At 36.2% G+C, this 27,326-nt stretch overlaps 2 protein-coding genes across 4 annotated transcripts in view; both read left to right on the top strand.

The window, feature by feature from the left end:
* GABPB1 (GA binding protein transcription factor subunit beta 1) overlaps positions 1 to 27,326 on the top strand; it is a 975,210-nt gene that overhangs the window by 705,675 nt on the left and 242,209 nt on the right. The gene's annotated exons all lie outside the window — the stretch shown is intronic.
* FAM227B (family with sequence similarity 227 member B) overlaps positions 1 to 27,326 on the top strand; it is a gene marked incomplete at its 3' end in the record, with an annotated part of 171,152 nt that overhangs the window by 44,248 nt on the left and 99,578 nt on the right. Inside the window, exon 11 of the mRNA XM_082734424.1 lies at positions 6,697 to 6,834. Within this exon, the coding sequence (XP_082590550.1) occupies positions 6,697 to 6,834 (138 nt within the window). The remainder of the gene's footprint in view (positions 1 to 6,696; positions 6,835 to 27,326) is intronic.

The raw sequence follows: 27,326 nt of genomic DNA on the forward strand, positions 1-27,326 counted from the left end.
CGAGAGACTGTGGACTCTGAGAAACAAACTGAGGGTTTCAGAGGGGAGGGGGGGTGGGGGGGGTGGGTGATCCTGGTGGTGGGTATTATGGAGGGCGTGAATTGCATGGAGCACTGGGTGTGGTGCATAAACAATAAATTCTGGAACACTGAAAAGAAATAAAATAAAATGAAAAAGAAAAAAAATATGACAGAATTTGTAAAATAAAAGGGGATTTTTTTAAAAAAATGAAGGTGAGATATTTTCTCTAACAAACAAAAGCTAAGAAATTCACCAGAACTGCCTTACAAGAAGTACTGAAAGGCATTCTTCAAGCTGAAATGAAAGGGCACTAATTAATAACAAAAAATTTTATAAAAATATGCAACACACTGGCAAAGGTAAGCGTGTAGTTAGATTCAGAATATTCTAATACTGTAGAATGGTAGTATGTTAACCACTTAATTCCAGTATGAAAGTTAAAAGACAAAAATATTAAAAATATTGATAGCTATAATAATTTCTTCATGGAGAGACAATATAAAAGGATGTAAATAGTGACACCAAAAACATAAAAGAGGGGGAGTAGAAGAGTAGTTTGGGTATGAAGTCAAAGTTAAATTATAAGCAGAAAATAGACTTATATGTTTTATGTAACCCTCACATTAACCACAAAGCAAAACCTAAGCAAATTCATGAGAGGTAAAGAGAGGGAAATCAAAGCAAGCCATTATGGAAAATCATCAATTCACGAAGGAAGCAAAGAGAAAGAATGGAACAAAGCAGCCACAAAGATGCCATAAAACAATTAGACGACATCAGTAAATCCTTACTTAACTATAATTACTCTAATCATATAATCCAATCAAAATACATAGAAATCAATAACAGGAAGAAAGTTAGAAAATCACAAATATGCACAAATTAAACAACACACTCAGGAACAATGAGTGGGTCAAAGAATCAATCAAAAGAAAATTTTAAAAATATCTTGAAACAAATGAAAATGGAAATACAACATATCCAAAACTATGGGATTCTGCCAAACCCATCTTAAAGAGGAAGTTTATAGTATTAATTACCTACATTAAGAAAAAAAGAAAGACTTCAAACATACAGCCTAACTTTATACCTCAAGGAACTAGAAAAAGAAGTACAAACTGAACCCAAAGTTAACAGAAGGAAGGAAATAAGAAAGATCAGAGCATAAGTAAATGAAATAGAGATCAGAAAGACAATAGAAAAAAAAATCAATGAAACTAATAGCTGTTTTTTTGAAATGTAAAATTGACAAATCTTTAGCTAGAAGAAGAAAAAGAAGGACTCAAATAAATAAAAATGAAAGATAATATATTACAACTGATACCACAGAAATACAAAGGATCCAAAGAGACCACTGTGAACAATTATATACCAAAAAAATTGGACAACCTAGAAGAAATGGATAAATTCCTAGAAACATAAAATTCCTCCAGACTTAATCATGAAGAAATAGAAAAATAGTAACAGACCAATAATAGTAAGGAGAATAAAATCAGTATTTAAAAACCACCCAAGAAAGTATAGCCCAGGACCATATGGTCCCATTGGTGAATTATACCAAACATGTAAATAAGAATGTCAATCCTTCTAGAACTCTTCCAAAAAAAACCAAACTCCCAAACTCATTTTCTGAGGGCAACTTTACCCTGATACTAAAGACAGATAAGGACACTACAAGACAATTACAGACCAATATCCCTAATGAATATAGATGCAAATATTCTCAATAAAATATTAGAAACCAAATTCAACAACACATTAAAAGGATCATAAACCAGGAACAAGCAGGTTTTATCTCTAAGATGCTGGATGATTCCACATATGCAAATCAACAAATGTTATACACCATATTAATAAAATGAGGGAGAAAAACCACATAATCATCTCAACAGATGCAGAAAAAAGTGCTTGAGAAATTACAAATCCTTTCATGTCAAAAACACTCTACACATTGGGTATAGAGGGAACATACCTTAACATAATAAAGTCCATCTATGACAAGCCCATAGCTAACAAATTCAGTGGTGGAAGACTGAAAAGCTTTTCCTCTAAGATGAGGAACAAGACAAAGGTATCCATTCTTACCATTCCTATTTAACAGAGTGTTGGAAGTTCTAGCCAAAGCAATCAGGAAAGGAGGAAAAAAAAAAAAAAAAAAAAAAAAAAACTAAGTAAAATGCATCCAAAATGGAATGATAGAAGAGAAATTTCCTTTTTTGTAGATGATATAATCTATAGGCATACCTCATTTTATTGTGCTTCACAGATGTGGCATTTTTTTTTTTTTAACAAATTGAAAGTTTGTGGTAACCCTTCATCAAGCAAGCTTGTCAGCACCATTTTCTCTTTTGCTTACCTCATGTCTCCATGAGAATTTGGTAATTCTCACAAAATTTCAGACTTTCTCATTATTACATTTGGCATGGTGATCTGTGATTAGTGATTACAACTCATTGAAAGCTTAGGTAATAACATTTTTAACCAAAGTTTTTAAATTAAAGTTTGTATATTAAATTAGGCATAATGCTATATAATACATTTAATAGACTATAGCATAGGGTGAACATGACTTTTATAGCCATTGTGAAACCAAAAAATTCATTCAACTAGTTTTATTCTGATATTCACTTTATTGCAGTGGTCTGGAGCTGAACACTCAATATCTCAGTTATGGCTTTGTATAGAAAAACCTCAAGACTCCACCAAAAAACTGTTAGAACTAATCAGTGAATTCAGCAATGTTTCAGGGTACAAAATCACTATACAAAATCAGTTGCATTTCTCTATACTAACAATAAAATATCTGAAATAGTAAAGAAAACAATCCCATTCACAATAGCTTAAATAACAATAAAGTACTTAGGAATAAATTCAGTCAAGGAAATTAAAGAGCTGTATATTGAAAACTACAAGATTTTGATGAAAGAAATTGAAGAAGACACAAACAAATGGAAAGGTATCCTGTGTTCATGGATTGAAAGAATTGATTTTGTTAAAATGTCCATACTATGTGAAGCCATCCATAGATTCAGTATATTTCCTATCAAAATTCCAATGACATTCTTCACAGAAATAGAAAAAACAACCTTAAAATTTGTATGGAATCACAAATTTTGCACTCGCCCAGATAAGGGTTGTTTCTTTCTCTCTCTTTTTTTTTCTTTTCTATTGAGCAAAACAAAGCTGATTGCCCTTCCGCTAACCCATCCCCGCCGCCCCACCCCCACCCCAATTTTTCCCTGGTTACAATGGCCTTTACTTTAGTCCCATTCTGGTCAAGTTTTTCTCCCAAATGATACAGTCAGGACAGCATCATTTGATTTAAGCCATTGACATCAGCTTAATTTCAATGTTCGAAATCCAAAAGAAAGCCAAAGAAATCCAGAGAAATATCAAAGCTGGAAGCATTAGACTTCTTGATTTTAAATTACACTACAAAGCTCCAGTAATCAAAATGATATGGTACTGCCATAAAAATAGACATAGACCCATGGAATAGAATCCAAAGCCCAGAAATAAACCCTCACAAATACAGTCAAATAATACTCTCTTCCATAAATGGTGATGGTTAAACTGGATAACCACATGTAGAAGAATGAAATTGGACTATTTATTTATTTTTAAAGATTTTATTTATTTATTAGACAGAGAACACAAGTAGGCAGAGGCAGTCAGAGAGAGAGGATGAAGCAGGCTCTCTGCTCAGCAGGGAGCCTGCTGAGCAGAGAGCCCAATGTTGCAAGGCTTGATACCAGGACCCTGAGATCATGCCCTGAGCTGCCACAGGCAGAAGCTTTAACCCACTGAGCCACCCAGGTGCCCCCAAATTGGACTTTTTAATACCATTCACAAAAAATTAACTCAAGATTAAAGACTTAAAAATAAGAACTGAATGGCCAAACTATAAGAAAATATAGGGGGAAAATCCTTGATATCAATCTTAGAAAAAAATTGTTTTGGCTATGACACCAGAAACACAAGCAACAAAAGGAGAAATTAAGTGGGACTGCATGAAACTAAAAATCTTATGCTAGTGAAGGAAACCATCAACAAAATTAAAAGGCAACTCATGGAATATATTTGCAAATCATATTCTGATATGATAAAGAGTTAAAATTCAAATTATATAAAGAATTCATATAATTGACTAGCAAGCAAACAAAAACAGACAAACAAAAATCCAATTTAAAAATGGATAGAGGAACTGTGTAGACACTTTTCTAAAGAAGACATACAGATGGCCAACAGACACATGAAAAGATGCTAAACATCTCTAATCATCAGGGAAATACAAATCAAAATCACAATGAGATCTTATCTCATACCAATCAGAATGGCTCATACCAAAAAGACAAAAAGTAAGTCTTGGCAAGGATGTAAAGAATAGCAAACCCTTGTGCACTGTTGGTAAGAAAGTAAATTGGTGTTGTTATTAGAAAACAATAGAGGGGTTCCTAAAAATTTTAAATAGAGCTACCATGTAACAATCCAAATTCGGGATATATATCCAAAAGAAATAAAAACATACCAAAAGAGATATCTGTCCTCCCATGTTCATTTCACATTATTCCCAACAGCCAGGATATGGAAACAATCTAGGTGTCTGTCAATGGATGAATGGATAAAGAAGATGGATCTATACAGACAATGGAATATTGTTTGGCCATAGGAGAGAAGGTAGTTTTGCCATTTGCAACCATATGGATGAACCTTGAATGCATTATACTAAGTAAAACAAATCAGACAGAAACATACAAATACTGTATGGTATCGCTTATATATTGCATCTAAAAAAGCCAAAGTCATAGAAACAGAAAAGAATTTGGTGGTTGCCAGGGGATGGGGAAAATGGGTAGAGATTGATCAAAGCATACAAACTTCCAGTTATAAGATGAATAGGTTCTGGAGAAAATACATAGCATGTTGATTGTAGTTGATAAACTGTATCATATACCTGAAAGTTATGAAGAGAATAGATTTTAAATATTCCCACTATAACAAAGAATTATGTGACATGATGGAACTGTTAGCTGTCTATGGAGTGATCATTCCAATATATGTAAGTGTATCAAATCAATACAGTTGCATACCCTAAACTTACCAACATTTTTTGTCAATTATATTTCAATAAAACTGTAAAAATTGACATTAAAATAAGAAATTAAAAATCATCAAGGCTAAAAATAAAGAATGCCTTCCAAATGACCAACAGATACATGAGAAAATGCTCAACATCATTCATCATCAGAGAAATACAAATAAAAACTGATCTAAGCTGCCACCCGCATACTGGTAAGAGTGGCTAAAATTAACAACTCAGGAAACAACAGATGTTGGTGAGGATGCAGAGAAAGGGAAACCCTCTTAGACTATTGGTGGGAATGCAAACTGGTACAGCTACTCTGGAAAACAGTATGGAGATTTCTGAAAAATTTAAAAATAGAGCTACTCTACAACTCGCAATCGTACTACTAGTTATTTATCCAAAGAAACAAGCAGTGATTCAAAGGGGCACATGTACCCCAAGGTTTATAGCAGCAATGTCCGCAATAGCCAAAATATGGAAAGAGCTCAGATGTCATCAGATGATTGGGTAAAGATGTGGTATACATATAGATTGGATAAAGATGTGGTATACGTATACCCAATATATATACGGTGTGTGTGTGTGTGTGTATACATATATATATGCATATTCATATATAGGAATATTACTCAGCCATCATAAAGAATGAAATCTTGCCATTTGCAATGTTGTGATGGAACTAAAGGGTATTGTGCTCAGCGAAACAAATCAGTTGGAGAAAAACAAATGCCATATGGTTTCACTCATATATGGAATTTAAGAAATAAAACAGATGAATATAGGGGAAGAAAAGGAAAAATAAAATAAGATGAAATCAGAGAGGGAGGCAAACCATGAGAGTCTCTTCACTCTATGAAACAAACTGAGGGTTGCTGAAGGGAGGTGAGTGAGGAAGAGGTGATTGGGTGATGGCCATTAAGGAGGGCACTTGATGTAATGAGAACTGGGTGTTATACGCAACTGGTGAATCACTAAATTCTACCCCTGAAATTAATAATAAAGTATTTTTAACTAAACTGAACTTAAATAAAATAATTTATTTTTGTTACTTTTTGATTCCTACGATTGATTCATAAATATTACTTTAAAATGTTAGGAGACACAAACAAGGAATAACAATGATAGTCACCTATACTTGGAAGCAATCATGTTAACACTTAAGCTACAGCCACACATACACAATAGGTAAAAATTGTTCTTCAAAAAAACATATTACAAATGCCTTTCTATGTTAACAAATATTTACAAGATCATTTTTAGTGGCTACTTCATAATCCATTGTATAGATAACAGTCTTTTTGGATATTTAGGTCCTTTCCAAGTTTTTATAATAATTAACTTCCTCTTATGTCCATCATTGAACTTAGCTTATGTCTATGAGTCAGAAGATGATATCAAGTTTTACCTTTTTTCTATTATTTTACATAATAAGACATTAATATTTCTTATAGACTTTCTCTCACTTGAGACTGACAATTTCCACAGGATTATTGTGAGGCTGAAACATGTAATACTCAAAAATGCTTTGAGAAATTAAAAGATATTTTCAAATGCTAATTTCCTGACTAAATTACATTTTATATTAACAGGTTTAAAACCTCAAAAAGGGTTTTGGACTCACTGGAATCTAAACGAGCTCACAACAACCACCATTCATGGTACTAAGAAAGCACCTTCAACATCTGTAAAGGAAAGGATTAAAAAGAGTCAGACACGTATAACGGCTGGTAAGTAAGTTTATTGTTAACTGTGAGATGAAATAGCCAAATAAAATATATTAAGTTATGAATTTATCATAATTTTCTAATGATTAATTCTTTGGAGGGTCTTATTATAATAGTTTGAATATTGCTTCACATTGCTTCACATTTTAGTTTTTCATTATAAAAGTGGTATGTGCTTAATTATGTCCTCCCATTTGCCTGTTATATTTTTATATTGATCTCTATCCTACAGTCTTAGAGCATTTTACTTCTTCATTTCCAATCTATATGCCTTATCTATTTTACATGCCTATGACTAGGACCTCTAAGAAAATGTTAACTAAAAACAGTGAGAGTGGACATCCTTGCCTCATCCCTGACCTTAAAGGGGAAATGTTACATTATTTGCCTGTTAAATTATTTACATTATTTACATTATCTGCCAAATAGATGCCTTTTGTCAGGTTGAGGTAGTTTCATTCTCTTCTTGGCTTGCTAAGAATTTTTTTTAAATGAATGGATAGATGTAGGATCTTAACAAATGCTGTTTAGCATCTATTGGGATGAACTTTTTTGTTTGTTTCAGTCTTATAATATAGTGAATTACAGGGATTGATTATTGAATGTTAAGCCAACCCTGCATCTCTGGTATAAAACCCATTTGGCTATTATGTTTTAACTTATTCATGTACTACTGGATTTAATTTGATAAAGGTTTGTTTTGTTTTCTTGTACTATCCTGTTTCATTTTAGTATTAAGCATAATGTTCCATCGTCATCTCTTTTTATTTTTTTTATTTATAGTCTCTTTTTTAAAAAATTTCTTTTCAGTGTAACAGTATTCGTTGTTTTTGCACCACACCCAGTGCTCAATGCAATCTGTGCCCTCTCTAATACCCACCACCTGGTTCCCCCAACCTCCCACCCCCTGCCCCTTCAGACCCCTCAGATTGTTTTTCAGAGTCCCTAGTCTCTCATGGTTCACCTCCCCTTCCAATTTCCCTCAACTCCCTTCTCCTCTCCATCTCCCCTTGTCCTCCATGCTATTTGTTATGCTCCACAAATAAGTGAAACCATATGATAATTGACTCTATCTGCTTGACTTATTTCACTCAGCATAATCTCTTCCAGTCCCGTCCATGTTGCTACAAAAGTTGGGTATTCATCCTTTCTGATGGAGCCATAATACTCCATAGTGTTTATGGACCTCATCTTCCTATCCATTCGTCCATTGAAGGGCATCTTGGTTCTTTCCACAGTTTGGCGACTGTGGCCATTGCTGCTATAAACATTGGGGTACAGCTGGCCCTTCTTTTCACTACATCTGTATCTTTGGGGTAAAGAGTGCAATTGCAGGGTCATAGGGAAGCTCTATTTTTAATTTCTTAAGGAATCTCCACACTGTTTTCCAAAGTGGCTGCACCAACTTGCATTCCCACCAACATTGTAAGAGGGTTCCCCTTTCTCCACATCCTCACCCAACACATGTTGTTTCGTGTCTTGCTAATTTTGGCCATTCTAACTGATGTAAGGTGGTATCTCAATGTGGTTTTAATTTGAATCTCCCTGAGGGCTAGTGACGATGAACATTTTTTCATGTGTCTGATAGCTATTTGTATGTCTTCATTGGAGAAGTGTCTGTTCATATCTTCTGCCCATTTTTTTATGTGATTATCTGTTTTGTGTGTGTTGAGTATGAGGAGTTCTTTATAGATCCTGGATATCAACCTTTTGTCTGTACTGTCATTTGCAAATATATTCTCCCATTCCATGGGTTGCCTCTTTGTTTTGTTGACTGTTTCCTTTGCTGTGCAGAAGCTTTTCATCTTGATGAAGTCCCAGTAGTTCATTTTTGCCCTTGCTTCCCTTGCCTTTGGCAATGTTCCTAGGAAGATGTTGCTGTGGCTGAGGTCGAAGAGGTTGCTGCCTGTGTTCTCCTCAAGGATTTTAATGGATTCCTTTCTCACATTGAGGTCCTTCACCCATTTTGAGTCTATTTTTGTGTGTGGTGTAAGGAAATGGTCCAATTTCATTTTTCTGCATGTGGCTGTCTAATTTTCCAAACACCATTTATTGAAAAGGCTGTCCTTTTTCCATTGGACATTCTTATCTGCTCTGTCGAAGATTCGTTGACCATAGAATTGAGGGTCTATTTCTGGGCTCTCTATTCTATTCCATTGTTCTATGTGTCTGTTTTTGTGCCAGTACCATGCTGTCTTGATGATGATGGCTTTGTAATAGAGCTTGAAGTCCGGAATTGTGATGCCACCAACTTTGGCTTTCTTTTTCAATATTCCTTTGGCTATTCGAGGTCTTTTATGGTTCCATATAAATTTTAGGATTATTTGTTCCATTTCTTTGAAAAAATGGATGGTACTTTGATAGGAATTGCATTAAATGTGTAGATTGCTTTAGGTAGCATAGACATTTTCACAATATTTGTTCTTCCAATGCAGGGGCATGGAACATTTTTCCATTTCTTTGTGTCTTCCTCAATTTCTTACATGAGTACTTTATAGTTTCCTGAGTATAGATTCTTAGCCTCTTTGGTTAGGTTTATTCCTAGGTATCTTATAGTTTTGGGTGCATTTGTAAATGGGATTGACTCCTTAATTTCTCTTTCTTCTGTCTTGTTGGTGTAGAGAAATGCAACTGATTTCTGTGCATTGATTTTATATCCTGACACTTTACTGAATTCCTGTACAAGTTCTAGCAGTTTTGGAGTGGAGTCTTTTGGGTTTTCCACATATAGTATCATATCATCTGCAAAGAGTGATACTTTTGCTTCTTCCTTGCTGATTTGGATGCTTTTAATTTCCTTTTGTTGTCTGATTGCTGTGGCTAGGACTTCTAGTACTGTGTTGAATAGTAGTGGTGATAATGGACATCCCTGCCGTGTTCCTGACCTTAGCGGAAAAGCTTTCAGTTTTTCTCCATTGAGAATGATATTTGTGGTGGGTTTTTCATAGGTGGTTTTGATGATATTGAGGTATGTGTCCTCTATCCCTACACTTTGAAGAGTTTTGATCAGGAAGGGATGCTGTACTTTTTCAAATGCTTTTTCAGCATCTATTGAGAGTATCATATGGTTCTTGTTCTTTCTTTTATTAATGTGTTGTATAACATTAATTGATTTGCGGATGTTGAACCAACCCTGCAGCTCTGGAATAAATCCCACTTGGTCGTGGAGAATAATCCTTTTAATGTACTGTTGAATCCTATTGGCTAGTATTTTGGTGAGAATTTTCGCATCTGTGTTCATCAAGGATATTGGTCTGTAGTTCTCTTTTTTGATGGGATCCTTGTCTGGTTTTGGGATCAAGGTGATGCTGGTCTCATAAAATAAATTTGGAAGTTTTCCTTCCATTTCTATTTTTTGGAACAGTTTCAGGAGAATAGGAATTAGTTCTTCTTTAAATGTTTGGTAGAATTCCCCTGGGAAGCCGTCTGGCCCTGGACTTCTGTTTGTTTGGAGATTTTTAATGACTGTTTCAATCTCCTTACTGGTTATGGGTCGTTCAGGTTTTCTATTTCTTCCTGGTTCAGTTGTGGTAGTTTAGATGTCTCTAGGTATACATCCATTTTTCCAGATTGTCTAATTTTTGGCGTAGAGTTGCTCATTATATGTTCTTATAATTTTTTGTATTTCTTTGGTGTTTGTTGTGATCTCTCCTCTTTCATTCATGATTTTATTTATTTGGGTCCTTTCTCTTTTCTTTTTGATAAGTCGGGCCAGGGGTTTATCAATTTTATTAATTCTTTCAAAGAACCAGCTCCTAGTTTCGTTGATTTGTTCTATTGTTATTTTGGTTTCTATTTCATTGATTTCTGCTCTGATCTTTATGATTTCTCTTCTCCTGCTGGGCTTAGGGTTTCTATCTTGTTCTTTCTCCAGCTCCTTTAGATGTAGGATTAGGTTGTGTACTTGAGACTTTTCTTGTCTCTTGAGAAAGGCTTGTACCTCTATATATTTTCCTCTCAAGACTGCCTTTGCCATGTCTCACAGATTTTTTTTAAAGATTTTATTTATTTATTTGACAGAGAGAAATTACAAGTACACTGAGAGGCAGGCAGAGAGAGAGAGAGAGAATGAAGCAGGCTCCCCGCTGAGCAGAGAGCCTGATGCAGGACTCGATCCCAGGACCCTGAGATCATGACCTGAGCTGAAGGCAGCGGCCCAACCCACTGAACCACCCAGGCCCCCTATGTCCCACAGATTTTGAACCATTGTGTTTTCATTATCATTTGTTTCCATGAATTTTTTCAATTCTTAATTTTCCGGTTGACCCATTCATTCGTTAGAAGGATGCTGTTTAGTCTCCTTGTATTTGGGTTCTTTCCAAATTTCCTCTTGTGATTGAGTTCTAGCTTCAGAACATTGTGGTCTGAAAATATGGAGGGAATGATCCCAATCTCTTGATACAGGTTGAGACCTGATTTAGGGCCAAGGATGTGATTTATCTGGAGAATGTTCCATGTGCACTAGAGAAGAATGTGTAATCTGTTGTTTTGGGATAAAATGTTCTGAATATATCTGTGATGTCCATCTGGTCCAGTGTGTCATTTAAGGCCTTTATTTCCTTGTTGATCTTTTGCTTGGATGACCTGTCCATTTCAGTGAGGGGAGTGTTAAAGTCCCCTACTATTATTGTATTATTGTTGATGTGTTTCTTTGATTTTGTTATTAATTGTTTATATAGTTGGGTGCTCCCACGTTAGGCGTATAGATATTTAAAATTGTTAGATCTTCTTGTTTGACAGATCCCTTGAGTATGATATAGTGTCCTTCCTCCTCTCTTATTATAGTTTTTGGCTTAAAATCTAATGGATCTGATATAAGGATTGCCACCCCTGCTTTATTCTGATGTCCGTTAGCATGGTAAATTGTTTTCCACCCCCTCACTTTAAATCTGGAGGTGTCTTCGGTTCTAAAATGGGTTTCTTGTAGGAAACATATAGATGGTTTTTTTTTTTTTTAATCCATTCTGATACCCTGTGTCTTTTGATTGGGGCATTTAGCCCATTAACATTCAGGGTAACTATTGAGAGATATGAATTTAGTGCCATTGTATTGCCTATAAGGTGACTGTTACTGTATATTGTCTCTGTTCTTTTCTGATCTACTACTTTTAGGCTGTCTCTTTGCTTAGAGGACCCCTTTCAATATTTCCTGTAGAGCTGGTTTGGTGTTTGCAAATTCTTTCAGTTTTTGTTTGTCGAAAGCTTTTAATCTCTCCTTTTATTTTCAATGATAGCCTAGCTGGATATAGTATTCTTAGCTGCATGTTTTTCTCATTTAGTGCTCTGAATATATCATGCCAGCTCTTTTTGGCCTGCCAGGTCTCTGTGGATAAGTCTGCTGCCAATCTAATATTTTTACCATTGTATGTTACAGACTTCTTTTCCCGGGCTGCTTTCAGGATTTTCTCTTTGTCACTAAGACTTGTAAATTTTACTATTAGGTGATGGGATGTGGACTTATTCTTGTTGATTTCAAGGGGGGTTCTCTGCACCTCCTGGATTTTGATGCTTGTTCTCTTTGCCATATTAGGGAAATTCTCTCCAATAATTCTCTCCAATATACCTTCTGCTCCCTTCTTTCTTCTTCTTCTGGAATCCCAATTATTCATTCTAATGTTGTTTCCTCTTATGGTGTCACTTCTCTCTCGAATTCTCCCCTCATGGTCCAGTAACTGTTTGTCCCTCTTTTGCTCAGCTTCTTTATTCTCTGTCATTTGGTCTTCTATATCGCTATTTTTTTCTTCTGCCTCATTTATCCTAGCAGTGAGAGCCTCCATTTTATATTGCCTCTCATTTTTTTATTTCAACTTGGTTAGATTTTAATTCTTTTATTTCTCCAGAAAGGGCTTTTTATCTCCTGAGAGGATTTCTCTAATATCTTCCATGCCTTTTTCGAGCCCAGCTAGAACCTTCAGAATCGTCATTCTGAACTCTAGAGCTGACATATTATACAGATATGTGTATTGATTAGGTCCCTAGCCTTCGGTACTGCCTCTTGTTCTTTTTTTTGTGGTGAATTTTTCTGCCTTGTCATTTTGTCCAGATAAGAGTATATGAAGGAGCAAGTAAAATACTAAAAGGGTGGCAAAGATCCCAGGAAAATATGCTTTAACCAAATCAGAAGAGATCCCAAATCGTGGGGGGGGGGGGGGGAGAAAGGGGGTAAAAAGAGGTTCAGAAAAAAAAAGAAACAATTAAAAAAGAAAACGAATAAAGAAAAAATATAAAAAAGAAAAATATATATATATTAGATAAACTAGTTTTAAAACATTAAAAAATAAAAGGGTAAAAGTTAAAAAAAGTTTAGCAGAAGGAGAAAAAAAATTGAAAAAGAAGAAAAAATTAAATTAACTGCAAAACTAAAGAATCATGGGTAGAAAGCCATGAGTTCTGTGCTTTGCTTTCTCCTCCTCTGGAATTCTGCTGCTCTCCTGGGTATTGAACCTGCACTCCTTTGTAGGTGAACTTGATCCTGGCTGGATTTCTTGTTGATCTTCTGGGAGAGGGGCCTGTTGTAGTGATTCTCAAGTGTCTTTGCCCCAGGCGGAATTGCACTGCCCTTACCAGGGACCAGGCTGAGTAATCAGCTGGGGTTTGCTTTCAGGAGCTTTTATTCCCTGAACACTTCCCGTAGAGTTCCAGAGGATGGGAATGAAAATGGCGGCCTCCCAGTGTCTGGCCCAGAGGATCCGAGAGCTCAGGGCCCCACTCCTCAGTGCATCCTCAGAGAATAGCGCCCAATTACTCCCGTCTCCCTGGCCTCCGGCCATGCTCTGAGCTCACCGAGCCTGTGACCTGTTCAAGGTAACCCCGAGCGGAGAGCTCACTCCTTGGCTCTGTCTCTGTAGCCAGCTTCCCTGTTCTAATACCTGCAAGCTCTGCGACACTCAGACACCCCCGGTCTTTCTGTGACCCTGTGGGACCTGAGGCCATGCTGACCCCGTGTGGGCTTCACCCGGTTTAGCCTCTGGAGCAATGTCCCTCAGTGGAACAGATTTTTAGAAGTCCTGATTTTGTGCTCCGTTGCTCCGCCACTTGCCAGGAGCTGGCCCCTCCCCCCGCTGTCTATCTTCCTGTCGTTTTGGATTCACTTCTCCGCCAGTCCTACCTTTCAGAAATTGGTTGATTTTCTGTTTCTAGAATCGCTGTTCTTCTTCTCTGTGATCTCCCGTTGGATTTGTAGGTGTTTGTAATCTTTAGATAAGCTATCTAGGTGATCTCCTGCTACCTGATGTAGTCTCAGCCTCCTACTTCTCCACCATCTTGACTCCTCCCGACCTAGTTGTTTCCAAGATTTTTTAAATTGTCTTTAAAATTGGAGAATGTCACTGGAATATGTCTTGATATTAATGACAATCTTCCTAGATTTTTTTCCTAGTGATAATTTAATTGTAATTCTTGCATTTCCCTAAGCTCCACTGAGACCTAGTAAAGGTCTTAGCCAAATATTTCAAGTGAGACAGAAGCTTACATGGCCAGCCTGATGAGGGAGGGAGAGTAACTCTGTTTCAGACATTTAAACAAAAATTTTCATTCTGTCATTGGAGAGTATCCTCCTAACACTGAGGAAATAAAATTTCTAGAGAAAGGTTTTCGCATGGTATGCTATAACTGATGAACTGCTGCAGCATAAAAACTGAATTGTATAGGGATCAATGAAAAAAAAAAAAAAGAAAAAGGCCACTGAAGTTTGTTCACTTGGTAAATGTGAACAACATTTCCCTCCCTTCCCATATGTAATCTGTTTTCTTTCTTAAATTCCACATTTATATGAGATCATATGGTATTTGTCTTTCTCTAACTGACTTAGTTCACTTGGCATAATATACTCTACCTCCATTGACATCATTGCAAATGACAAGATTTCATTCTTTTTGATAGCTGAGTAACATTCCATTTTATGTAAATATATACATATATATATTTTCACATCTTCTTTATCCACTCATCGGTTGATGGACATCTACGCTCTCTCCATAGTTTGGATATTGTTGATAATGGTGCTATAAACATCAGGGTATATGTACCCCTTTGAATCTTCAGTTTGTATTATTATCTCCTTTGGATATATACCTAGTAATGTAACTGCTGGATCATAGGGTAGTTCTACATTTAACCTTTTGGGGAACCTCCATACTGTTCTCCAGAGTGGGTGCACCAGTTTGTATTCCCACCACCAGTGTCCTCATCCTCACAAACACCTGTTGGTTTTGTGTTATTACTTTTAGCCATTCTGACAAGTATGAGATGGTTTCTCATCATGGGTTTGATTTTTATTTCTCTGATGATAAATGATGGTGAGCATCTTTTTCTATATTTGTAAGCCACCTGAATATTTTCTTTGGAAAACATCTTAAGCTTCTGCCAATGGAGATGTGGATCTTTCAAGATCTCCTCCCATGTACTGTCCCTTCATGTGATAAAATATTTTCAAAGACTTCTACAAATTTGGTTTTATTTCATAGGCTTCACATATAATACCAGTTTATAAAACTGTGTTCTGGTGCTGATGCAGATTTTCCTATTTATGTTTCATAATAAGTTAACTGAGCAGTGGGAGATAGACTAAAGTAGCTGTGTTTATCTCATCATCTTATGTAGAAGTCTCCTCATAGATATGTTTTTATTACTGTATTTTAGGTAAGCATGCAGAACAGTAAAGAACATTTCCCACATGTAATAAATATTTGTATTTTTCCGTGTTTGCCTTATATGCCTTTTATTTACAGGATGTTTTTTTGGTATCATTTCTAAATCTATCTCCCCCTTTCCAAAGGCAATGACTATACTGAAATTTGTGGGCATCCACACTGTTTATAATATGTAATATTGTTTTTATGTTCTTACAAAAACAAAATACATGAAACCATTTTGCATTTCAAAAATTAACAATAATCAATATTCAATAATTTAAAATATTAAGTATTAGCCAATTTTTTTTTATAAACATATATTTTTATCCCCAGGGGTACAAGTCTGTGAATCGCCAGGTTTACACACTTCCCAGCACTCACCAAAGCACATACCCTCCCCAATGTCCATAATCCCACCCCCTTCTCCCAAACCCCCTCCCCCCAGCAACCCTCAGTTTGTTTTGTGAGATTAAGAGTCACTTATGGTTTGTCTCCCTCCCAATCCCATCTTGTTTCATTTATTCTTCTCCTACCCACTTAAGACTCCATGTTGCATCACCACTTCCTCATATCAGGGAGATCATATGATAGTTGTCTTTCTCTGCTTGACTTATTTCGCTAAGCATGATACTCTCTAGTTCCATCCATGTTGTCGCAAATGGCAAGATTTCATTTCTTTTGATGGCTGCATAGTATTCCATTGTGTATATATACCACGTCTTCTTGATCCATTCATCTGTTGATGGACATCTAGGTTCTTTCCATAGTTTGGCTATTGTGGACATTGCTGCTATAAACATTCGGGTGCACGTGCCCCTTTGGATCACTACGTTTGTATCTTTAGGGTAAATACCCAATAGTGCAATTGCTGGGTCATAGGGCAGTTCTATTTTCAACATTTTGAGGAACCTCCATGCTGTTTTCCAGAGTGGCTGCACCAGCTTGCATTCCCACCAACAGTGTAGGAGGGTTCCCCTTTCTCGGCATCCTCGCCAGCATCTGTCATTTCCTGACTTGTTGATTTTAGCCATTCTGACTGGTGTGAGGTGATATCTCATTGTGGTTTTGATTTGTATTTCCCTGATGCCAAGTGATATGGAGCACTTTTTCATGTGTCTGTTCGCCATCTGGATGTCTTCTTTGCAGAAATGTCTGTTCATGTCCTCTGCCCATTTCTTAATTGGATTATTTGTTCTTTGGGTGTTGAGTTTGCTAAGTTCTTTATAGATTCTGGACACTAGTCTCCCATTCTCCCATTCTGTCAGTTGTCTTTTGATTTTGTTAACTGTTTCCTTTGCTGTGCAAAAGCTTTTGATCTTGATGAAATCCCAATAGTTCATTTTTGCCCTTGCTTCCCTTGCCTTTTGCGTTGTTCCTAGGAAGATGTTGCTGTGGCAGAGGTCGAAGAGGTTGCTGCCCGTGTTCTCCTCAAGGATTTTGATGGATTCCTTTCTCACATTGAGGTCCTTCACCCATTTTGAGTCTATTTTTGTGTGTGGTGTAAGGAAATGGTCCAATTTCATTTTTCTGCATGTGGCTGTCCAATTTTCCCAGCACCATTTATTGAAGAGGCTGTCTTTTTTCCATTGGACATTCTTTCCTGCTTTGTCGAAGATTAGTTGACCATAGATTTGAGGGTCTATTTCTGGGCTCTCTATTCTGTTCCATTGATCTATGTGTCTGTTTTTGTGCCAGTACCATGCTGTCTTGATGATGACAGCTTTGTAATAGAGCTTGAAGTCCGGAATTGTGATGCCACCAACGTTGGTTTCTTTTTCAATAGCCCTTTGGCTATTCGAGGTCTTTTCTGGTTCCATATAAATTTTAGAATTATTTGTTCCATTTCTTTGAAAAAGATGGATGGTACTTTGATAGGAATTGCATTAAATGTGTAGATTGCTTTAGGTAGCATAGACATTTTCACAATATTTATTCTTCCAATCCAGGAGCATGGAACATTTTTCCATTTCTTTGTGTCTTCCTCAATTTCTTTCATGAGTACTTTATAGTTTTCTGAGTATAGATTCTGTGTCTCTTTGGTTAGGTTTATTCCTAGGTATCTTATGGTTTTGGATGCAATTGTAAATGGGATTGACTCCTTAATTTCTCTTTCTTCTGTCTTGCTGTTGGTGTAGAGAAATGCAACTGATTTCTGTGCATTGATTTTATATCCTGACACTTTACTGAATTCCTGTACAAGTTCTAGCAGTTTTGGAGTGGAGTCTTTTGGGTTTTCCACATATAGTATCATATCATCTGCGAAGAGTGATAATTTGACTTCTTCTTTGCCGATTTGGATGCCTTTAATTTCCTTTTGTTGTCTGATTGCTGAGGCTAGGACCTCTAGTACTATGTTGAATAGCAGTGGTGATAATGGACATCCCTGCCGTGTTCCTGACCTTAGCGGAAAAGCTTTCAGTTTTTCTCCATTGAGAATGATATTTGCGGTGGGTTTTTCATAGATGGCTTTGATGATATTGAGGTATGTGCCCTCTATCCCTACACTTTGAAGAGTTTTGATCAGGAAGGGATGCTGTACTTTGTCAAATGCTTTTTCAGCATCTATTGAGAGTATCCTATGGTTCTTGTTCTTTCTTTTATTGATGTGTTGTATCACATTGACTGATTTGCGGATGTTGAACCAACCCTGCAGCTCTGGAATAAATCCCACTTGGTCGTGGTGAATAATCTTTTTAATGTACTGTTGAATCCTATTGGCTAGTATTTTGTTGAGTATTTTCGCATCTGTGTTCATCAAGGATATAGGTCTATAGCTCTCTTTTTTGGTGGGATCCTTGTCTGGTTTTGGGATCAAGGTGATGCTGGCCTCATAAAATGAGTTTGGAAGTTTTCCTTCCATTTCTATTTTTTGGAACAGTTTCAGGAGAATAGGAATTAGTTCTTCTTTAAATGTTTGGTAGAATTCCCCCGGGAAGCCGTCTGGCCCTGGGCTTTTGTTTGTTTGGAGATTTTTAATGACTGTTTCAATCTCCTTACTGGTTATGGGTCTGTTCAGGCTTTCTATTTCTTCCTGGTTCAGTTGGGTAGTTTATATGTTTCTAGGAATGCATCCATTTCTTCCAGATTGTCAAATTTATTGGCGTAGAGTTGCTCATAGTATGTTCTTATAATAGTTTGTATTTCTTTGGTGTTAGTTGTGATCTCTCCTCTTTCATTCATGATTTTATTTATTTGGGTCCTTTCTCTTTTCTTTTTGATAAGTTGGGCCAGGGGTTTATCAATTTTATTAATTCTTTCAAAGAACCAGCTCCTAGTTTCGTTGATTTGTTCTATTGTCTTTTTGGTTTCTATTTCATTGATTTCTGCTCTGATCTTTATGATTTCTCTTCTCCTGCTGGGCTTAGGGTTTCTTTCTTGTTCTTTCTCCAGCTCCTTTAGGTGTAGGGTTAGGTTGTGTACCTGAGACCTTTCTTGTTTCTTGTTTCTTGAGAAAGGCTTGTACCGCTATATATTTTCCTCTCAGGACTGCCTTTGTTGTGTCCCACAGATTTTGAACCGTTGTATTTTCATTATCATTTGTTTCCATGATTTTTTTCAATTCTTCTTTAATTTCCCGGTTGACCCATCCATTCTTTAGAAAGATACTGTTTAGTCTCCATGTATTTGGGTTCTTTCCAAACTTCCTTTTGTGGTTGAGTTCTAGCTTTAGAGCATTGTGGTCTGAAAATATGCAGGGAATGATCCCAATCTTTTGATACCGGTTGAGTCCTGATTTAGTACCGAGGATGTGATCTATTCTGGAGAATGTTCCATGTGCACTAGAGAAGAATGTGTCTTCTGTTGCTTTGGGATGAAATATTCTGAATATATCTGTGATGTCCATCTGGTCCAGTGTGTCGTTTAAGGCCTTTATTTCCTTGCTGATCTTTTGCTTGGATGACCTGTCCATTTCAGTGAGGGGAGTGTTAAAGTCCCCTACTATTATTGTATTATTGTTGATGTGTTTCTTTGATTTTGTTATCAATTGGTTTATATAGTTGGCTGCTCCCACGTTGGGGGCATAGATATTTACAATTGTTAAATCTTCTTGTTGGACAGACCCTTTGAGTATGATATAGTGTCCTTCCTCATCTCTTATTATAGTCTTTGGCTTAAAATCTAATTGATCTGATATAAGGATTGCCACTCCTGCTTTCTTCTGATGTCCATTAGCATGGTAAATTCTTTTCCACCCCCTCACTTTAAATCTGGAGGTGTCTTCGGGCTTAAAATGAGTTTCTTGGAGGCAACAAATAGATGGGTTTTGTTTTTTTATCCATTCTGATACCTTGTGTCTTTTGACAGGGGCATTTAGCCCATTCACATTCAGGGTAACTATTGAGAGATATGAATTTAGTGCCATTGTATTGCCTGTAAGGTGACTGTTACTGTATATGGTCTCTGTTCCTTTCTGATCTACCACTTGTAGGCTCTCTCTTTGCTTAGAGGACCCCTTTCAATATTTCCTGTAGAGCTGGTTTGGTATTTGCAAATTCTTTCAGTTTTTGTTTGTTCTGGAAGCTTTTAATCTCTCCTTCTATTTTCAATGATAGCCTAGCTGGATATAGTATTCTTGGCTGCATGTTTTTCTCGTTTAGTGCTCTGAAAATATCATGCCAGCTCTTTCTGGCCTGCCAGGTCTCTGTGGATAAGTCAGCTGCCAATCTAATATTTTTACCATTGTATATTACAGACTTCTTTTCCCGGGCTGCTTTCAGGATTTTCTCTTTGTCACTGAGACTTGTAAATTTTACTATTAGGTGACGGGGTGTGGGCCTATTCTTATTGATTTTGAGGGGCGTTCTCTGAACCTCCTGAATTTTGATGCTCGTTCCCTTTGCCATATTGGGGAAATTCTCCCCAATAATTCTCTCCAGTATACCTTCTGCTCCCCTCTCTCTTTCTTCTTCTTCTGGAATCCCAATTATTCTAATGTTGTTTCGTCTTATGGTGTCACTTATCTCTCGAATTCTCCCCTCGTGGTCCAGTAGCTGTTTGTCCCTCTTTTGCTCAGCTTCTTTATTCTCTGTCATTTGGTCTTCTATATCACTAATTCTTTCTTCTGCCTCATTTATCCTAGCAGTGAGAGCCTCCATTTTTGATTGCACCTCATTAATAGCTTTTTTGATTTCAACTTGGTTAGATTTTAGTTCTTTTATTTCTCCAGAAAGGGCTTTTATATCTCTCGAGAGGGTTTCTCTAATATCTTCCATGCCTTTTTCGAGCCCGGCTAGAACCTTGAGAATTGTCATTCTGAACTCTAGATCTGACATATTACCGATGTCTGTATTGATTAGGTCCCTAGCCTTCGGTACTGCCTCTTGTTCTTTTTTTTGTGTTGAATTTTTACGTCTTGTCATTTTGTCCAGAGAAGAGTAAATGAAGGGGCAAGTAAAATACTAAAAGGGTGGCAACAACCCCAGGAAAATATGCTTTAACCAAATTAGAAGAGATCCAAAATCGTGAGTGGGGAGAAAGGGGATAAAAAGAGGTTCAAAAAGGAAGAAAGAAAAAAAAAGAAAAAAGAAAAGAAAAGAATTTTTAAAAAAAGAAAACACCTAAGAAAAATGTAAAAATGAAAAAATATATATATTAGATAAACTAGTAAAAAATCGTTAAAAAAAAAAAGGGTAACAGTTAAAAAAAAAAATTTTACCCGAAGGTGAGAAGAAAAAAAAAAAAAAAATGAGAAAGAAAAAATTAAATTAACTGCAAGACTAAAAAAAATCACAGGAAAAAAGCCATGAGTTCCGTGCTTGGCTTTCTCCTCCTCTGGAATTCTGCTGCTCTCCTTGGTATTGAAACCGCACTCCTTGGTAGGTGAACTTGGTCTCGGCTGGATTTCTTGTTGATCTTCTGGGGGAGGGGCCTGTTGTAGTGATTCTCAAGTGTCTTTGCCCCAGGCGGAATTACACTGCCCTTCCCGGGGCCGGGGTGAGTAATCCGCTCGGGTTTGCTTTCAGGAGCTTTTGTTCCCTGAGCGCTTTCCGTAGAGTTCCGGAGGACGGGAATACAAATGGCGGCCTCCTGGTCTCCGGCCCGGAGGAGCCGAGAGCCCAGGGCCCCACTCCTCAGTGCGCCCTCAGAGAACAGCGCCCAGTTACTCCCGTCTGCCTCACCTCCGGCCACGCTCCGAGCTCACCGAGCCTGCGACCGGTTCAAGGTAACACCGAGCTGTGAGCTTACTGTCGGCTCTGTCTCTGTAGCCGGATTTCCCGTTCCAATACCCGCAAGCTCTGCGACACTCAGACACCCCTGATCCTTCTGTGACCCTGCGGGACCTGAGGCCACGCTGACCCCGCGTGGGCTTCACCCCAGTTTAGCCTCTGGAGCGATGTCCCTCAGCGGAACAGACTTTTAAAAGTCCTGATTTTGTGCGCGGTTGCTCCGCCGCTTGCCGGGAGCCAGCCCCTCCCCCCGGGGTCTCTCTTCCTGTTGCTTTGGATTCACTTCACCGCCGGTCCTACCTTTCAGAAAGTGGTTGTTTTTCTGTTTCCAGAATTGCTGTTCTTCTTCTCTTCGATCTGCCGATGGATTTTCAGGTGTTTGCAATTTTTAGATAAGCTATCTAGCTGATCTCCGGCTAGCTGAAGCAGTCTCAGCTTGCTACTTCTCCGCCATCTTGACTCCTCCCCCCAGCCAATTTTTTTGACTGTAAAGAAAACATAGTCAAGTTGCTCAATAGACAGTCAAGAAGGTTTTTTTCTCTTTTTCTAGGAAATACTGTTTGTGAGCTTTTATTTCAATAATGTTTATTTCAAACATCCCTTATTTATATGTTGTTTCATGATAATCCTTGGTTTTTCAGAAGTTATTATTTCAGTATCCATGTATTGCAATCTAATATGAAGAAGATTCTGGGTGGTGAATTACAATGCTTGAGTTTTTAAACTGTATTTTAATGACCATTTTCACCTGAAATAACATAAATATTATATTTGATTCAAACACACTTAATTTTAATAACAGGAATTCTTGATAAAATGTATCATATATTTTACTTAACCCTAAATATTTGAAAAATACTTTTTATATTTGATTCTAAAACATGAATAGATTTTTCTATTTCTGGATGCGATCTACTAAGTTTGGGAGAGCAGATTAGGGGTTTATGGGTGTCTCCTTTCATATAGTGCTCAACATTAAAATTTAATAATTTATCTTAAACATATAAATCTTCAATTTGAAGTATGTACTTCATAATGTCTGTTAACTTTTTCTATATAGCCTTATTAGTAATATTCTTATGTAGCAGTTCACTTTTATTATCCCTTATAAAGTAAGAAAACTGAAGCATAAGAAATTAAGTAATAACTTACCCAAGGTCACATAACTGGTAAGTAGTGGAATATGAATTCATATCCAGGAAATTCTGGCCTTAGAGTCTGAACTCATAGCCAGACTCACATGCTTCCTCTTAGTCATTTAATTTTACAAGCTAACAAGTACATTAAGGCTTAAAATTCTCATCATAGGATAAGAGTTGCAACTTATAAGAGTAGCCATAGCCTTAATCCTTCATTCATGACTAATGTGAATGAGTTTTTAGATCCTTTTTTTGGGATCAAATTTTAATACATGAGAAGGAAGGAGGGATATATATTACTAGAAGGGTCAGAAAAAGAGCAGAAGGCTGGGGGGAAATTTCACTTATTTCCAAACTTTGTATATGGATTCCCCTAGAAATAGCAGTGGTTTGGGGAATTAGAAACCCACATTCTGGGGCCAAAGTAGTCCGGAAGTGCAGTGACAACAAAGGGTTGGAATTTCTAATCTTCTGAAAGTAACTGAGCCTCCACTGGGAAAGCACAGGTCTGCGATGCACCAATGTTTTTGGCAGGGAAACTAAAAGGGCGATTGTACAATTTCAAAAAGTCATGAATTCCATAAAGACGGGTCTGGGTTTGGTTTGGTTTGGTTTTTATGAAATAGTTTTTTTCTCTAAATTTCTACTTAGATTGTGACTACTAGGAAATCTATGTGTTTATTTGAACTTTGAGACTTTTATATTTTTCTAGGCCCCTAGCCTGCCTTTAAAGGTATCTTGCTGAGTTTTTATTTTAGCTAGTGTTCAATGAGTACCTCTCCTCCACATAGTGTTTCAGAGATCCAGGCTGTTTCTGCCTTCTAGGGTCACCAACCTATAGAACTGGATAGCCATTAGAATTAATCTGCACCAGGAAAATATAAGAGAAGTATTAAAAGTCTTGGCTAAAGTTTTAAATTTCCAGTTATAAAATGAATACCTCATGGGACTATGAAGTGTAGCATAGTGAGTTAGTTTATAATACTGTATTACATATTTGAAAGTAGGTTGGAGAGTGGATCTTGAAAATTCTCATTGCAAGAAAAAAACTTGGCAACAATATATGGTCATGGACATTAATTGACTTACTGTGGTGATCATCTTGCAGTATATACATATAACAAACCATTATATTGTACACTACTTGAAATTAATACCTGATGTCAGTTATACCTCTCTTTTAAAAAGTTTTGGCTCAGAGGTTACCCATATCACTTTCAATCAGATGCCATTAGTGAGGACAAGCCATAGCTGTATTTAGATATAAGGAGGGCTAGAAAATAAAAGCTGTGGCTGGGCAGGAGCTACATAGAGACAATTCTGTATTATGGAAAGGGGAGACACACATTTTGAAATAAAGAGTAGTGTAGTAATCCTTATGTATAGAATGCTTTTGCTGTGACCAATAATAAGGTGGGTATTAAGGAGGGCATGTATTGCATGGAGCATTGGGTGTCGTGCATAAACAATGAATTCTAGAACACAGAAAAGAAATTTTAAAAAAATAAAAGCAAAAAAATTTGAGTATCAAAGAAAAATTTTGGAGAATATACTTCTATCATCACAATATTGATAGTTTTTCAATACTTAAAGACTGCCTAATAGGTCAGTGGTGATATTAATAAATGTTATCTTTTGATATATAAAGAAATGTGTTAACGTTTAGAAGATCTGCATAACTCACAGAACCAGTATTTTTCAAATGATCTGTACATTGTATTTTTAAAAATAATACATGCATTTTTAAAATGTGATTTTAGAATCCACATTTCAACCCACCATTAAGAAGTTACAACCTGTCAAGTTTTGGTGTACTATCAAAGAATATTCACAATTATATGAGAAGGCAACTCAAATACTCATTTTTCCAAATATATGTGTGATACCAGATTTTCTTCATATACATTAATATACAAATATATTCTTTTAAAATGTACCACAAAAAAACAAATGCAGAAGTAAATATTGGAATGCTGTCTTCTACTAAGGCAGATGTTAAAGAGATTTTTAAAATGTGAAATAATGTTATTCTTCTCACAACTTTTCTTGAAAACAGTTTTTTTTTCCAAGAAAAAAATAAGATGTTATATATGCACATACACACACAATGGAATATTACTCAGCTATTAAAAAAGAATGAAATTTTGCCCTTTGCAATTACATGGATGAAACTAGAGAGTATAATACTAAGTGAAATAAGTCAGTCAGAGAAAGACAAATACAATATGATTTCACTCATATGAGGAATTTAAGAAACAAAACAAAGGGGATAAAAAAGGAGAGAAGCAAACCAGGAAACAGACTCTTAATTATAGAGAAAAACTGATGGTTACCAGAAGGGAGGTGGGTCGAGGGATGGGTGAAATAGGATGGGGATTAAGGAGGTCATTTGTGACGAGCACCAGGTGATGTATTGAAGAGTTGAATCGCTCTATTGTGTACCTGACACTAATACTACATTAGGTTAACTAACTGGGATTTAAATCAAAAAATTTTAAAAATAGCTAGCTTTTCTATAAAGATACTATTTATTTTAATAAGAAATGAGTTTATTACTATTATTTTTAATGAACAAATACTCAAGATTTCTCAGTTTTAATTTCTATTATAGGGAATACTAATAGATACAGAATCCATTAAACAAAAGTTCTTTGGCATCTTCAGTTATCCTTAAGAGTATAAAAGAGCCCTGAGACCAAAAAGCTTGAGAGCTACTGGGAAGGATTGCTCCATGGCATTTGAGAGCTATCATACCCTGCTTGTTGTTTTACAGTTTCTATGTTACTTATCCCCATGCTGGACTCCGTAATCACTATGGAGAATCCCCTAAACATAAGACTCAGATAATTTATTACTAGTCCATAAGTATGTTTCGATTTGGAAAATTTTTTACAGTTACTAATATTTCTTCAGTGCTGATGTATTTAATTTGCACATTAAAGACTTGAATTCTTTGATCATGTTACATAACCTTTCCAACTGAAAAAACTGACGTGATTAGATTAGATTATTTCTATATTCCCCCTCTTTAACATTTTATTATGCTATTACTTTTATTCTTAAATACTGAATAAGCTTCCCAAGTTGCTGTTGACTATTGAGGTAGAATTAGCAACAGAGACTGGTGACTTAGATTTATTATTTTAGAACTCTTCCCCCTCTATAGTTGTGTGCATGTCCATGTATGTTTGTGTGTATCTCGTGTGTGTGCCTTGTGTGTATAAATATATTTATCTGTGTGCTAGAGGGATGCTAAGGCAGGTGAAGGGCAGAATTGGGGTAAAACATGAGTGGATGTATATATGCATGTGTGCATATATATGACTTTCAAGAAATAAAATAACCTATGCTCCATGTATAATGCTGTCTAAGAATTGCTTCTTCTAATCCAAACTGTATTTAACCATAATTTCTCCTTGACATTTGAGATGTTTATTATCATGTGGGCTTAATTTTCTCCAAAATTTAAACTAAAAAAAAAGTTCTGTTCTTGTTTTTAACAAAGTAGACAGCAGATAGTGAAAATTTGCCTTCCAAACCAAATGGCATATCTCCCTTTTTAGGACTGGAATGTAAGCAGTTATAGAATTTCAGTATCTGGAATGACTCAGGATTTACAAGCCAGCTCCCTTTAACCAGTGTATTGTTAGACTATTTATAAGACTAAAGTTTTAATCTTCACTTCTCTTATTGTGGAACACCATATAGCCTTTTAAACTCAGATGAAGATCATTTTTGAAAAACTATTTTTATACCTCTCCCCTAGTTTTTTAAACCCAAATTTTCTCTTTATATGGACTTGAAAGTTAAAAAGTTAAAATACTTCATGATTTTTTATAAACTGTAGTTTAAACTGTATGCAGTAAAATATCCTTATATTCAGTTAATACGTAACTTTTAAGTACCTATGTGTATCAATCATTATACTTAGTGCTGTGGGAGATAAGAAATAGAAAAGAAACTTAGTTACTAGTATGCTAGTAACTAGTTACTTCATATACAAGTACTAGTGATATTTAGCAAATGATATGTTCCAGAAACAGTAATACCCCAATGAACAATAGCCCAATACCAACTTCAACTTTAATTTGTACCTCTATCAATTTGCTACCTCTTCACTGTCAGCAATGCTTAGGGACAATAAAAAAGAACCCTTAAAACTTGGAAATAAAGTAGCTTTCTGAGAATTAAACCAGTGAAATCTCAACATTGTGCTTTTCATTATACAATATTGAAAGAAAACCAAGGAATTTGCATGGCTAAAGGGAGAGGAAACCTCAAAACACTAAGATGGACAGAGATATAAACTCTCAGTGTGTAATTTAATAAGTTGTATTATTGTATTGTCATTGGTTGTATTTCATACTATGTGGAGAAAGACTATATGAACAAAAGTGGGATAAACAACATGTGGCACAAAATAGATGTAGCCTGAAGAATCGGAAACCGCAGTGTTTCTACAGAACTATCTAGATTTGACCATTGTGAATTTGATTTTTATAATAATTTGGTTAATATATCTTTCAAAACCATTTTACCTCCCTTTGCTTTGATGC

Source organism: Mustela nivalis, assembly GCF_964662115.1.
Source record: "Mustela nivalis genome assembly, chromosome: 6".
NCBI lineage: Eukaryota > Metazoa > Chordata > Mammalia > Carnivora > Mustelidae > Mustela > Mustela nivalis.